The sequence below is a fragment of the Aquila chrysaetos genome, chromosome 12 (assembly GCF_900496995.4).
Source record: "Aquila chrysaetos chrysaetos chromosome 12, bAquChr1.4, whole genome shotgun sequence".
Classification (NCBI taxonomy): domain Eukaryota; kingdom Metazoa; phylum Chordata; class Aves; order Accipitriformes; family Accipitridae; genus Aquila; species Aquila chrysaetos.
In genome coordinates, this window is record NC_044015.1 from 32203327 (window position 1) to 32217595 (window position 14269).

General features: G+C 47.3%; 1 protein-coding gene across 2 annotated transcripts; it reads left to right on the forward strand.

Moving 5' to 3' along the window:
- The first annotated feature begins 425 nt into the window (after positions 1-425).
- On the forward strand, positions 426-13313 carry LOC115348817 (nuclear autoantigenic sperm protein). Of its 2 annotated transcripts, XM_030032122.2 has the most exons (15): positions 428-615; positions 1847-1897; positions 2729-2839; positions 3400-3480; positions 3684-3781; positions 4504-5400; positions 7374-7456; positions 8413-8498; positions 8629-8702; positions 10228-10416; positions 10674-10840; positions 11272-11325; positions 11414-11485; positions 12490-12621; positions 13147-13313. In XM_030032122.2, the coding sequence occupies exons 1-15, from the start codon at positions 554-556 to the stop codon at positions 13198-13200; spliced, it is 2211 nt and encodes a 736-aa protein (XP_029887982.1). In that variant the 5' UTR covers positions 428-553; the 3' UTR covers positions 13201-13313. The 2 variants fall into 2 exon arrangements, with proteins under 2 accessions (XP_029887983.1, XP_029887982.1); XM_030032123.2 differs by lacking the exon at positions 12490-12621 and having other exon boundaries at positions 426-615.
- The last annotated feature ends 956 nt before the right edge of the window (positions 13314-14269 follow it).

Here is a 14269-nt window from a genome sequence, read left to right on the forward strand (position 1 = left end):
CCGCAGGGGCTCCCCCGCCTTCGGGGGGGGGGGGGGGGGGAAGGCCCTCCTCCCCGGGGCGCCCACCCCCACAACATGTCCACCTTCCCCCGGGGCTGGAGCGGGGCGGGGGGGCGGGCAGCGAGGCCCCGGGGCCCGCCCAGCTGGCGTCTGGAGCCGCCGCGGGCACGGCGGGGAGGCGGCACGGCGCGGCCCCGCGGGGCGGACTACACTTCCCAGCATGCCGCGCGGCAGCGGCTTCCCGGCGGAATTCCGTTTCCCTGCGCTCCCTGCGCGCCCCCCGCCCCGCCTCACCCGGCACTACACTTCCCAGCGGGCCGCGCGGCCCCGCCGCTGCCTCTCCCTCCCCGGACTACACTTCCCAGCAAGCCCCGCGCGGCGGCGCCCCCGGTGTCCCGCGGAGGGCGGGCGCGCGGCATGCCGGGAGCGGTAGTACCCCCGCGGCGTGCGCGCGCCGCGAGGCGGGCCGGGGCGTGTCCTCGGGGGTATATAGGCAGCCGGAGGGGTAGGGGTCTGCACTCTGCCGCCGCCGCCCCTGTCTCCAGCAGCTTCTATGCAATCTTCGGCCGTCGCCGCTCCCCCCTGCGTTGAGCCCGCGCCGGCCTCCCCGACTAGGTAGGGCCGCGCGGGCTGGCCCCGGTCACGGTGTGTGCGTGTCGGGGTGGGGTGGGGGTGTGGGGGCAGCAGGGGAGAGGGGGGGCGCTTTCGCGCCGCGGGGTGACTGGGGTGGGGGTTGGGGAGGGTAGGGGGCGGCGGGCAGGATTTCCTTTTGGGGGGAAGGCTGGGGGTGCTGGTCGGGCTCGTGCGCCTGCCCCCGTCTCCCCCCCCCCCCGCCCCGTTCCGCCCCCCCCCCCCCCCCACCGGCGGTGGTGCGTGCCGCCCCGCTCCTCCAGCGCCAGCTGGGCCCGCTCGGCTCGCGCGGGGCCACCACGTGACCCGTGCGCGGCTGCTGCCATCTTTGTTGGGGGCAGCCGACGCCGCTGGAACCCGCCCGTGGGGGGGGGGGGGTGTTGGGGGAGGGGGAGCGGCGGGGGGTGGGTGGGTGGTCCTGCGGCGTCACGTGACGCAGGGCCGCCAGCCCGTGAGGAGCCGCCGTCGGGGTTTGGCGCCAATGGCGGGGGGCGGGGCCGGGGGGAAGGCGGGAAAGGCGCCCATTGTCTGTGAGGGGTTGGGGGGGGCGGGGGGCCGGGGCCGCTGCCCGCCTCGCCCGGCCTTTGTTCCGCCCGGGAGCTCCGCAACGCCGCCCCCGGCCTCCCTCTGCCGGCGGCGGAGGACCGCGGCGGCTTGTCAGCTGGCGGCCGGGGGCTGCGCGGCGGCTGCCCCGGAGCGCTGCCGAGGAGCGGCTGCCCGGCGGGTGGCCGTGGCAAGCCCCCGGGCTCCCCGAGCTGCGCGGACGGGCGCCTTGGGCACGTCCCCGGTTTTCTGACTGGAAAGGCGGCGCAAAACACCCGATTTTGCGCTTTGCGGCTTGTTCCGTGCCGCAAGTTTGCGTGGGGGTAGCTCCGAGCTACAGGGCGCTTGTGGGTCAGTGGCTGCAAGCTGGTAGGGGTGGGTAGTCCTGGTTTTTAGGCAGCAAACCTGTTGGCCAGGGTTAGTCCGATGTAACCTGAACGCGAAAGCGTTTGCTTTCCTAACAGTCTTTCGTTCAAACAATAAACAAAACTGAAACTAATAGGTTTCTCCAAAAGACAGTCAGCAGAGCGAACCAGGGTGTGAACTCGCTCTAGGTGGCTAACACCTGAAAGAAAGCACCGCTCCTGGCTTTGGCCTCACACCTCTGAGAGCTCGGTTCCTGTCACGAAACAGGTGGCCTGTTATAAACGCTTATTCAATATTTTGTTTGCAGAATGGAAGAGGAACTGGCAGCTCCTTCCACATCCACAGACAAGACGGACAGGTGAGATGGGAGTTGCAGTTGTCGGTTACTAAAGAACATGAAATCCTAAGGGTTATTGAGTTAAACAAAAAGGGCACCTGTCAAGTGGGTTGTTAGGCTTGAAGTTTAAGAGATGCGGATGCTGTAGATGCTGAAAACTTGTGCTCACCAGTAGTCTGCACAAGTCTAGTGCAACAAAACTCTTTCAAGGACTGATAAATACACAGATACCGGCTGTTGCTTAGGAGGTTCTTGATTTGTGAGTTAGTGCTGGGGAATCATTGGGGAGGTGTGAGGATGTGACTAGCATGGAGTAGTACTCCTTGTGGGCAGCTCCTCTTGTCCCAGTCCAGGGTACTGGACTGGGATGAACCCTCTGAAATGGAGCCGTGTGAGATGTGCTGAATTGAAACTAAGGCTTGCATCTATCATTCTTTTCAAATGCATCACGCTGTGCTATGAGAAGTCATAAATTGGATTTATTCTTTTTCTTGGCTTAGCTGGCATCAGAGTCTGGTAAAACACTGTATGGTAGTCAATGTTGTATTGGTACGCAACTCTTAAAGTATATTCTTTGGCATCCTTTGTCATATCAGATTCTGATACCCGCTTCTTGCAGTGGTTGGTTAAAATTAACCTGTCTGCCCTTGGTCATCGGAACTAAAAGTTGGTCCAGATTTAAACAAACAAAACCAAACAACCCTCTCTGCCCCGGTAATTCCAACCAGTGTAAGGTATGCAGCTTACTCTTATGTAAAGCTGACTAGGTTTTGAAAGCTGGATACGAAATTGCTATGGAAACTAATAGAATCCTGTATTTGATTTATTTTTATTTTTTTCCCCCCTCTCCAGTATGGATGTGGATGGAGAATCAAAGAAACTGTTGGGTTTAGGACAGAAACACTTGGTAATGGGAAATATTCCGGCTGCTGTTAATGCGTTCCAGGAAGCTGCGAGCTTACTGTGAGTAGTAGGAAGTTTTGTGTATTTTTGTAGGGCTTGGTTTTCAGCTTGACTGTACTGATGTGGCTTATAGAAGAAAGATCGAGATTTTTACATTACATACGCTGCTGTATTTATAATACAACCAGGGAGAGGATGAACTATTGAAACTAACTCGAGTGTTGGACAGTACTGTAGTTGGTGTGCAGTTTAGCTTTTGTGATAGTAACTGCCAGCGCAGCTCCCTAAGGAGGAAAAGGGGTTTGGTATTTTATTTTGCAGTGTATGGTTCTGATGTCTGTTAATATGAAAATAATGAGATAGTGTTACTTGCTAGTGACTTGTTTACTAGTCTTGATCAGTCTCTGAGGGTGATGCCTCCTTGGGTTCTAGATTAGTTTGCTTTGCTGGATGTTTGAGAGCCACATCTAGCTAAGTGAGAGGAGTGTTCATGATTTGTTTGAAACAATGGGAAGCGAGCTAAGAAACTGATTCTGCCTGACCAGGAATTTTTAGCTTTCAAGTTCATGTATCAAAACTTAAACTAGGCACAGGCAAATAATTCTTCATTACTTTTGTAGGGGTAAAAAATATGGTGAGACAGCGGATGAGTGTGCAGAAGCTTTTTTTTACTATGGAAAATCTCTCCTGGAGTTGGCAAGGTATGCTAACAGTCTCTCATTTCATTAAGAGTCTGCCTGGTGTAACAGGATTTCACCCTCGTATACGCTGGGTCACAGGGTTAGACTAGGACTTCATAAATGCAGGGTTGCACTGGGTGGGATGGGCCACGGCTTTGCAGCTTGTGCAGTTAAAACAGTGTTATTACAAAAGCTAAGGGATAACAAACTTTTGTTCCCTTTAGAATGGAAAATGGTGTGCTGGGAAATGCCTTAGAAGGGGTGCAGGTTGAAGAGGAAGGAGAAAAAGCTGAAGATGATTCTGCGTTACCAACTGTTGATGGTATGTAAAGCTGTCTGCCATGTCATGGAGGCACCAAGCTGTGTTTTCTTGTCTAAACGATCCAAGTTCAGTCCATTGGTATCTTAGGTGGCCTGAGTTACTCTGTTGAAACTCTTAGCAGCCTGAATGGACTTTTTTTTTGTTCTTCTAATCTTGCTTAAAGATTGAACAAACCTCTAAAACTTCTGCAAGGAACTGGTCACTGAAAGCATGTGTAAAGGGTCACCAGGTGTCTGTGTCCTGAAACACTGCATTCAAACTTGCTTTCTTAAGCTTCACAGTCAACTTGAACTGCTTTGTAACCTTGTAGCAGTACACTGTGTGTAGTAGGACAGGTTAGTCTCTCTGTAAAAAGTCCAAGAACAGCATTTTATACTCCCTGCAGCTGGAGATAATACAGGAATTCCTGTCAATCCAGACTATTAAAACACTGGCACCTCTTGCTTAGCTGTGACTAAAAATGCTAGCGCGCAAAACTGCACACTGCTTGAGCGGCTGCTTGCAATAATGCAGTCTGGGGAAGGGGAAGGGATTTGCTTAGTTCAAGTTACTATGTTGGTTGTGTCCTAATTCCTTGTACTTTGAAAATGGAGCTTTTAGGAATGTCATCTAACTTCATGACAAACCAACACACTGGAGGGTCTGAGGGTGGTATTGTCAGTGCCCATTAATGTCTTTATCACTAAACTCGAAGAAATGTTTATGCTTCCTCAATCATGTAGAAGAAGCAAGGGAGGAGTTGAGAGAACAGGTATATAACGCCATGGGGGAAAAAGAAGAAGCCAAAAGGTCTACAGAAGAGTCTCCAGTACTATCTGAGAAGGAAATCAAAGAGGAGGATGTTGAAATGAAAGAGATCACAGAAGAAAAACCAACAGAAGAATCAATTGCTGACAAGGATGTAAAACTTGAAGAGGCTGAAGAGAAGATGGAGGTTTCTGTGGAAGAAGAAGTAGCTTCAGAAGAGCAGAAGCAGCAGGTAGCTGTGGAAAAGGAGGCTATGAAAGAGGAGGCAGCTGTGGAAGACAAGGTAGTGGAAAAAGAGCAGAAGATGGTCCCTGAAGACAAGGTAGCAGAGGCAACTGAGGAGGAGGAGAGAAGGACAGAAGTGTTGGACAAGGAGGTGAAGGCAGCTGCGGAAGAGGCTGAAGCTGGAGAAGTGGCTGTGGAAGAGAAGGGAGAGGCGGGAGAGCAGACAGCGGAAGCAACAGAAAAGGAGCCAGCTGTGGAAAAGAGAGAGGCTGTAGAAGGGCAGGCAGAGGCAGCTGTGGAAGAGAAGGCAGTAGCACAAGTGACAGCAGAAGTGCAGGCAGCAGTCACTGTGGAGCAGAAAGAAGCTACAGAAGGGGAAGTAGAGGCAGCTGAACAGAAGAAGGTGGAGGAGAAACAAGAACCAGTAGAGACGGCTACAGAAGAGAAACCAGATGAATCTAAAGAGACAGAGTCCTCAAAGGAACCTGTGCCCACAGAGGGCAAAGAGCCATCTAATGACGTGGAAGAAAAGGCTGAAGTAGCTGCTAAGGTAGAGAAAGAGGAAAAGAAAGATGACCTGATGGAAGAGGGTGAAGGTGCTAAGGTAGAAAAAGAAGAGAAAGATGGCCTGATGGAAGAGGGAGAAGGTAACAGTGAGAGGAGAAAAGTACTTGTGGGTGGATGACTTGATGGATTTGGCTAACAATGGGTAAAAAGTGTTCCATTCAGAATTTTCTGTTTGCCTTAGAATAAGGAAAAGGCACAGTAAAGGGGCTCTTGAAGGATTTTACATCCAAGTAAAGTTTCAAGGAGTAGTGAACAGTCTCGGTTTCTCTAGACTAACGCTTAACTAACTGCAAAGCAAATCTTACTTGAAAGCAAACTTACAGCCCTGTGAAATGTGTAAGTAATGGCTAGGCTGGTGGAGAATACTGAATGGATGTTCACTTGCATGCATCTGGGTTTATTGCACTAACCTTCAAATAACTTGAAGCACAAGTTGCCTCTGGTTATAACTGTATTTTATTTTAAAACAGTGGAGCAGAAAAATAAGAACAGCTGAATACATAACAAAGTAGTAAAACTGCTTTTGGTGGGGGGAAGGAACTCTCCATTTGAGTCTTTCTGGTGGTAATTACAAGTGAGAATTTGGTTGGCAAGTCTAAACTTAATTTGCCCTGAAACCTGAAGGCTTATTGCTACTATCTAGTACAGTCTTCCAGCTACCTAGCTTTTTCTGCCATTCTGCTTCCCTGCTTCATTATAGCTGTTTTCAGGATTATGTGAAAGTAACTGTCGTGGTCAACATTCTTCTCATACTGAACCCAAAACACAGCACTATACCAGCTACTAGGAAGACAATTAACTATCCCAGCTGAAACCAAGACAGTAACCTAGTAAAACTTGTACACTTTGCTGAAGTATTACTTGCATGGTCTTAGTAGGCCAGTGCTTTCTGTTGCACAAGTTAATTGATGAGCTGATAATTGAAACTTTTCTTGTCAGTAACTCAGCTTCACAGGAAGAGCCTTATTTTAGGAGTGGCAGATATGCAGACTAAATAGTTCTGGACACTGAAAGGATTTGTACTGCTGGGCACAGTGAACACTCAATGGTGGAGCAGCTGCCTAACAAGGTGTCTGTCTGGATAGAGTATAATGCACATAGAGTAGTTATCCACTCCTCATCAGGCTGAGGAAAGGCTGTTTATGTACACATACTGCTGCTTTTTTTCCCCAACCCTGTTAGTGTGAGGACACTCTTGAACATCCTGGTCTGGTGCTGTGTCATTCTAGACTCCCCCCACTATTTAAATTTTAACTTTCTAATATCTCTTCTGTTTTACCTTTGATCGAGCTGTCCTCATACTCACAGGTTTGGCCCTCTCAGTGGTAGGTGTGTGTGTTTTGGGAGTTAGATTAACGAGCTCATGGGTTCTCTAGTGTCCATTCCATCAAGGTCCTCCTATTCTGGATATAGTCAGTGGTCATGATACAGGAGTTAAGTGTGCAACTTTAGCACGCAAGTCAACCAATGCTCTAAAGTTATTAGCCATACTCCTTCACATTTTCCCAAAATGTTTTCTACTGGTAGAATAGATCATGCAGTGCTCCTACACAGTATCAGAAGTCAAATCAGTGCTACGCAACAGCAGGTTCATTAATAACATTGCCACTTAAATGTCTGACATGAGGAACGTGAATTCAGAAACAGTCTTATTTGTACGCAGCTTGGCAGCCATCTTGCTGAAAATGCTTATTATCTGTAGTGTGAAGTCCAGCAACTGACCTGTACCTCCAGGGCTGCTCAGGACCCTGTGGCTTCAGTGGGAGTTCACAGTGCATTTGTGGGAACTGAATTCTGTGCAAGTTTCTGTTCTAGATGGTATGAAGTGAAACTTAAAATGAGGACTGAGGGAGCCTGGAACCTCTTTTAGTCTACAGTGCCCAACACTTTTGGCAAGATGGCTGCTGCTGCTAGGAATTTAATATATCTGTGCTCTTCTTGCATCACACATCTAACCTGTCACTGGAAGGATAAGGGCTGGATGTAATATATCCTGCCATGTGAAGCAAGCGTAGTAACAACAAGTGTTCTCATTCATCTACTTCCCTTGTAGAAACAGAAGAATCTGAAGAGGAAGATAAAGAAAATGATAAAGCTGAAGATGATAAGGAGAATGAGCTGACAGTGGAAGACAAGGTGAGATTGCTGAGCTCTGATATTGGTGCTCATGGAAGAGTGCAGTATTTGTCTAAATGTCATGTTAATGTCTTTATAAAAGCTCACTTGTATTTCACTTGGTCCTATGTAGGAAATGACTTTTGAAAACCAATATTGCCTAAGGAATGGGCAGCGTTGTGTGTAGTCCACCTTGTAGGATCTTGCTCAGCTCTGTAAACTTGGGCTTGTTTAGCTATGCTGAAACAAATGCTTGCAGTCTATTGATGAGTAATGCAGCCTGGTAAATGCAGGGGCAGGCAGGGAGAGTTGCTTTAGGTTGTCACTAACGTTAGTTTGTAACACTTTATTCTCTGCTTGTTTTGTTGTTGTCTGACTATGCCTGTTGAATGTACCTGGTCCTGTAAGCCATGATTAGGATGGGAATTTAGTGGGAAGTGTAGTGCTGCTTAAATGTGAGGTGTTAATGTTGATGTAGCAGTCAAAACACCTCGAAAAATCTGGAGCCTATTAGAATGTGGTACTAAGCATGCTAGACAACTGTCTTGAAGAGAATATCTGTCATTTCCTCAGACTATTCTAACAAAGTCCAAAAGCTCATTTGAAAAAAAAAAAAAAAAATTGGAACATCAACTCCTTTATTTAGCTTTTGGTTCATATAAATAGCACCTTAAACAAAACCTTACTCTTGGGATAATATTGGTGCTTGGCACTCTGTTATTTCTGGGAAAAAATTAAGGCCGTATCAACTAAGAATGTAAGCTTATGTTCCACTTAAAACATTTTCACTGCAGGTAAAGTCTTGGTTGATGCAATAACCTCTTCTGCATGTGTGTTTGTTTTGGTTTTTTTTTTACTTCTAGTGGTAAACTGTTTGTCTTGAAGAAATCTGTTACTTGACAACACTGCTTAGAAGCTCAGTGGTGGTGTTTGATATGATATGTAACCAAGTCACTTAATCTTTAATGCATTTCTAGTCTTTACAGGAAAGTGAGGAGGATGAAATTGGAAATCTTGAGCTAGCCTGGGACATGCTGGAGTTAGCAAAAGTAATCTACAAGAGGTAAAGACTTAAGCCCTAATTTGGATATGTGCTAGAGAAACTCATTGTAAATTGGGGAGTGGCATAAGCAATTAATGGATGTGGCATATTCTGAGCAGGATTTGAAAACTACTTTTTTTTCTTGATTTAGACAAGAAACAAAAGAAGCTCAGCTCCATGCAGCTCAAGCTCATCTAAAGTTGGGAGAAGTTAGCATTGAATCTGGTAAGTAATATTAATTCTCATGTACACAGTGTTCAGTTCCACTTTCTGTCACTCTATTTTGTACTTTAAAATGAGCAGAGGTGAGTTAAGGCTGTTAAGATGAAAACAAAATAGACTTTTTCTAATTATGATAGTGCAGCCATGTGAGAAGCTTTGGAATCAATGGACAAACAAGTTGGTGCCTTAGAGGCAAAAGCCGCGCGTGCAAGCAAAGCAAACCAAGGAATTGATTCACCACTTCCCATCGGCAGGCAGGTGTTCAGCCATCTGCAGGAAAGCAGGGCTCCATCACACCTAACGGTTACTTGGGAAGACAAAATGCTGTAACTCTCAACATCCCGCCCTTCCTTCTTTTCCCCCAGCTTTATATGCTGAGCATGATGTCATTAGGGTATGGAATATCCCTTTGGTCAATGGGGGTCAGCTGTCCTGGGTGTGTCCCCTCCCAACTTCTTGTGCACCCCCAGCATACTTGCTGGTGGGGTGTTGTGAGAGGCAGAAAAGCCCTTGGCTCTGTCTAAGCACTGCTCAGCAGTAACAAAAACATCTCTGCGTTATCAGCACTGTTTCCAGCACAAAGACAAAGCATAGCCCCATACCAGCTACTATGAAGAAAATTAACTCTGTCCCAGCCAAAACCAGCACAACAGGATAGTCCATGCTTTTCCAGAACAGTGAAAGCAAGCTTTGAATAAGAAGTAATGTGTTGCCAGATCAAAACCAACCTTATGTTCTGCTGTATAGGCAAGGTTTGGTTAGCTTCAGAAACTTGGGAGAGACTTTCCTTATCGAAGTCGTGAATCACTGAGCTCAACAGGAGGAGTCAGTACCATGCCGCTTCCAGAACATAAAGACTGCAAGTGAAAAATGGTTGACTCACCCTAGGATTTTGGGAAGTCTAAGTATGGTCAGGAAAGACTGTGTTATGCAGGAGAAAAAAGGGAGGGGGAAGCAAGCCCCAGATTTGTGCCTTCTAATGTGTTTTACCTGCCCTTCATTTAAAAACGTGTTTTAATCTTGTTAAATCCAAAGAGAGTGTAATCTTTCTCTATGGTGAGCATTGGAAATAATCTGACGCGTTTCTGGACCAGGGCTACAAAATGAGGGTTGTGTTTTGTGTCACTAGAATATATTCAATGGAGAGCTTGACTGGAAGCTAGCAGGGGACTGTCCTTAGCTCTGGATGCAAGTTGCAGTTGTGACCAGTTACATTTGGGTCATGGTAGCAGGTAAAATAGCAGGATTTGTGTGCTTGGTTTTGGCTTGGCTCCTTAGTTCGCTGTGTTGCGGTAAATAGACAAAGCACTCTTGAGAACACTAGAGGAACTGGACTCTAAACAGCCTTTTGTCACTTGATAATCTGAAAGCAGCCTGTCACTGAACTCAAATGCTGTATTCAATGGTGGTTCCATTCTCAGACTATATAAAGCGTAATAAAATACGGAGTAACTGAATAAGGGTTTAGATCTTGCTTGTTTGGGTAAATGAGTGTGGTTTGTAAAGACCTTATGTCTTTCTCCTGTAGAAAACTACACGCAGGCTATAGAAGAGTTTCAGGCCTGCCTGGCCCTGCAGCAGAAGTACCTGGAGGCTCACGACCGCCTGCTAGCAGAGAGTCACTACCAGCTGGCGCTGGCATACCACTACAACAGCCAGTTCGATGAGGCGGTTTTGCAGTTTGGTAAATCCGTAGAAGTCATTGACAAGAGGATGGGTAAGTGGATTTCTAAAAGTGCCTAGTGAATATGAGAGCTTTCACTAGTCAAAGCAGACTTTAAGTGCCCTAAAAGTAGTTAGGTATGCTTATTGCCTTGCTGTGCAAATGTCTGTTGGTCTGAAAGGGGTAACAGGCTATACTGATACCAGAAAATTGTTGAAACAATGTGTTAGCAGATACTTGCCTCTGGATATTGATAATGGGACAGCTACTTTGTCTTGAGTTTTTTTGCCATGATAACTGTTTCATCCTAGCAATGCTTACTGAGCGAATAAAGAAGGCAGAAGGTGGGTCCCCTGAAGATGAGAAGGAGATTGAAGAACTGAAGGGACTGCTTCCTGAAATTAAAGAAAAGATAGAAGATTCAAAGGAGTCTCAAAAGAGTGCAAGAGTAGCTGAGCTGGCACTGAAAGCAACTCTGGTTAGTGCATCCTGTGGTTTCCTTTTAGCCAAACATTCTTCCAGTGAAACTTGAAGTAAACCAGTAATGGGAGGAGCTCAGGCTTGATCGTACAGATTGGGGGCTGGTGGTTGCTCACAAATGTTATGGGCTGTGATTGTGAGAAGGAAACTGAGGCAGCTGACATCTAAAGAGAGCGTATTAGTAAATACACTGATGTGAATTGCTCCAAACTAAACTGGAATTTGATAGGCTTCTAGAGCAATTTAATGTATCAGGACTGGAAATGATAGGTCAGCCAAAAGTGAGAATGGACCGAGTTACATCTGTCCTGTGTGTAAGTGTGGAATGCAGTGTTGAGAAATGAAGGAGTTGGGTTTTCCTGTCCCTTTCTAAACTAGCATATATGGTCTCGCCAGAATTTGTTGACTGGTTCTTCTGGTTTTCTTAAGGTTGGAACTACATCTGGCTTTGCACAAAGTGAAGACAGTGGTTCTGTTTCCACAGTAAGTTAAGATGGATGTTGGTAGTCCCTGTTTGCTCTAAGGATCACTGTTTGCTGTTACTCATCTGTCAATGTCTGTCTTGTAATAGATTCCAGTAAGAAAAGCAGCTGATGGTGCACCTCAGTGTGTTACAGACATCTCTCACCTAGTCAGGAAAAAGGTGAGTCCAGAAATGACTAGTTGAACAAACAGTTTGTTAAAGTACCACTGGCTTGCTCCGTGTAATTGGATTTCTTGACTTGAAGCTTTTTTTCTTAACTTGGTTCTATAATGGAAAAAACACCCTAAAAGTAAAACCAGAAATAGTGCATGAAACTCCTTTCCACTGGGAGCCAATCAGTCTGGGAACCATCCAGCCTCCAGGAGACTATTTGTGACGGTTCAGCACCCCGCCTGACCCACACTGGTTTAACTTCAGAGCTGAATTGTGTGGCTTTTGCAGGCATTCTCTGAACAAGTGCCCTCCTCTGCTGGGGACCTGCAAGAAGAGCAGGCTGGCCTACAGATCTTAAGAAAAGGGCAAGCAACCAGGCTGAGTTGGGTTCCCTTCTTTGCAAGTGGAAATGGAGAATTGGACTTAATAAATAGTAAAGCCAGTCTAATGGTAGTAAGGATAAACTGCCTCTTAAAGAGATAATGCATTGAGCATAGCTAGGTTCCTTTAAAGGTATATGCTTTTTCTAGAACTGTTTGCTAATATAACTAAAATTATCCCCTATAGGATCTTAGTTTTTATTTTGTATGCTGCTGTGGCACAGCCTGGCCTGTGTGTTATATTAGCCTCTTTCAGTTCAGGTTTGCTTGGAGCAACTTTGATCTGCTTTACACAGGTGATTGTAAGTGTCATAGATGCCCTAAATCTACCCCCTTAACTGTTCCCTGGCTCAGCAGTTGCATGTTTCCTTGCCAAACAATAACTAAGGATAATTCAGCACTATAGATACTAGCACCTAAATAATGTCTTACGGGAAATCCTTTGTGGTTGAGACCTCTGTACCAAAGCTTCAGAGCTATGGTTAAGTCTTAACACTTAAGTATTTATCTTGAACCTGGCAAGTAGAGGTTGAATAGATAACGTGCAATAACATCTAGATGCTAACTTTCTAAAAAATATTTAAACTTTAATTTGTACATAGTGAAGACTATAAACAATTTTGTCTTCAGAGGAAACCAGAGGAGGAGACTCAACAGGGAGACAATGAAGCTAAGAAATCTAAACCAGAACCGGCTGTCAATGGCGGTGGTGGTGATGCTGCCCCCAGTGGAAATGAGGTTGCAGAAAAAATGGAAGAGGAGGTGGGCAGCTGAGTCAGGAGTCTGTGCCATTATTATCATTATCATTATTATCATCTTTTTCTCCCCTTCTGTTCAGGCATGGTTTTGTGCCTGGTAGATGTACTGGTTTTATTGCCTGCTGGTCTTCACAAGGCTTCCCAGATGAGATGGGGAATGTTCCCCAGTTGGCAGGATGCATGTTGTACCATGGTGTCTGACACGCTGCGGGCTGGAAAGACACCAGCTGTGGAGACTTGCAACCTGTGGGGTGGGACAGAAACATGTTCTGGGTGTTTGAGTTGGGCTGAACTACAGTGTGGGGCCTTTCCCCAAAGTAGTTTTTTAATACTCCTGGGTTTTAATACTTACCACCTGGGCTACAGTTGTTAACATCAATATTTTAGAATAGCGTTGGGCTCTGAAGACCAGCAAAGCATGTGTAGTCAGTTCAGTCTTCAAATGACAGAAACCTTGAGCTGCTGCATGAATTGGTGCTGTAAGGCAGTGTCTTGTTTTTTAAAAACAAACCCTTTTCTTTTCTTTTAGACAGAGAAAAGGCCACAAGCAGAATCAGGGGCTGCAGTTGAAAGCACAGTATGATAATTCTTTAACCTTGGACACTCCTCTCCTTACAAGGAAAATGGTTTTGTATATAGTGTATTTTTTCACTTTTTGGCAACTTTTGTATGACTTCAATAAAGATTGTAAGCAAATAGTCCTTGTCTTGACCCTCCTCAGCAGGGGCTAGGGCTTGAGGCCTGTGGTCACAGCTGTTGGCTGTGTTTGGTTTGTTCCAGGCTGGCAGTGGCACCTCCCTTAGCCCGCAGCAGCCTAAGCACCCTGGGGAAGGCCGATAAGAGCTTGTCTGAGCCCAGCCAGGGCACTGGGGTGCATCGTTGGCTCTGCTCCACCTCCACCCCTTCATATCCCTGCGGAGCTTGTGGGGAGGCAGGGCGTGATGGCTCTGTGTGCTGATGCCAGCCGGAGTCCCTGTGGGTGCTGGGGTGAGTCGCTGCATCCCCCGGCAGCACAGGGGTCTCTGTAAGGAGGTGGGGATTTGGGCACAAGAGGGAATGGGCACTGCAACCACTTGTGCTGTGCAGCCACTGCAGGCCTCTGGGTGATCCCAGTCTCAATTCTTCTATCACTCCTGCACCTTGGTTCAAAAGAAGGGGGGGGGGCATCTCCCAGCACCCTGAGCACCTCTTGGTGCTTCCCCTGCCTTGAAATCACCCCCAGGGAAAGGGTGCACTGCCAGCGCTGCCCACAGGGAAGCAGGCTGGGATGTGTGTATGTGTATAAACAGGCCAAGAAGCAAAGAGCAACAGGCTGAAGCCATTTATTAAACACCCAGCATGGCCTCCAGTGTGGGGGAGGAAATCTCGCCATCGGTTTTGCTGCTTCCCAGGTCTGAGCTGTGAATGCCTCCTGTCAGGCTTCCCCTAGAAAGGGCTTGCGGTGGGGCTGTGCCCTGTGGAGAGAGATGCAAGGAAAGGAAAAAAAAAAAAAAGTGATTGTGCCTCTCTGTGCCCCCCTGCTGGTCCCCAAACTGCCCCAGGGAACAGGATGAAGCAACTCCTGTGTTCATGGACACCGTCCTGGGATGAGGAGCAGCTCCGTGGCTATGGGCTTTGGCCTCTGCCTGTGCTGCCCATCCCCTCCCTGCCTG

Excerpts from the sequence above, each read along its gene's own strand:
- LOC115348817 (XM_030032122.2), top strand. The coding sequence starts at position 554 with ATGCAATCTTCGGCCGTCGCCGCTCCCCCCTGCGTTGAGCCCGCGCCG. Across the intron at positions 616-1,846 it reads GCGCCGGCCTCCCCGACTAG|AATGGAAGAGGAACTGGCAG; the intron begins GTAGGGCCGCGC and ends TTTTGTTTGCAG. Across the intron at positions 3,481-3,683 it reads TCTCTCCTGGAGTTGGCAAG|AATGGAAAATGGTGTGCTGG; the intron begins GTATGCTAACAG and ends TGTTCCCTTTAG.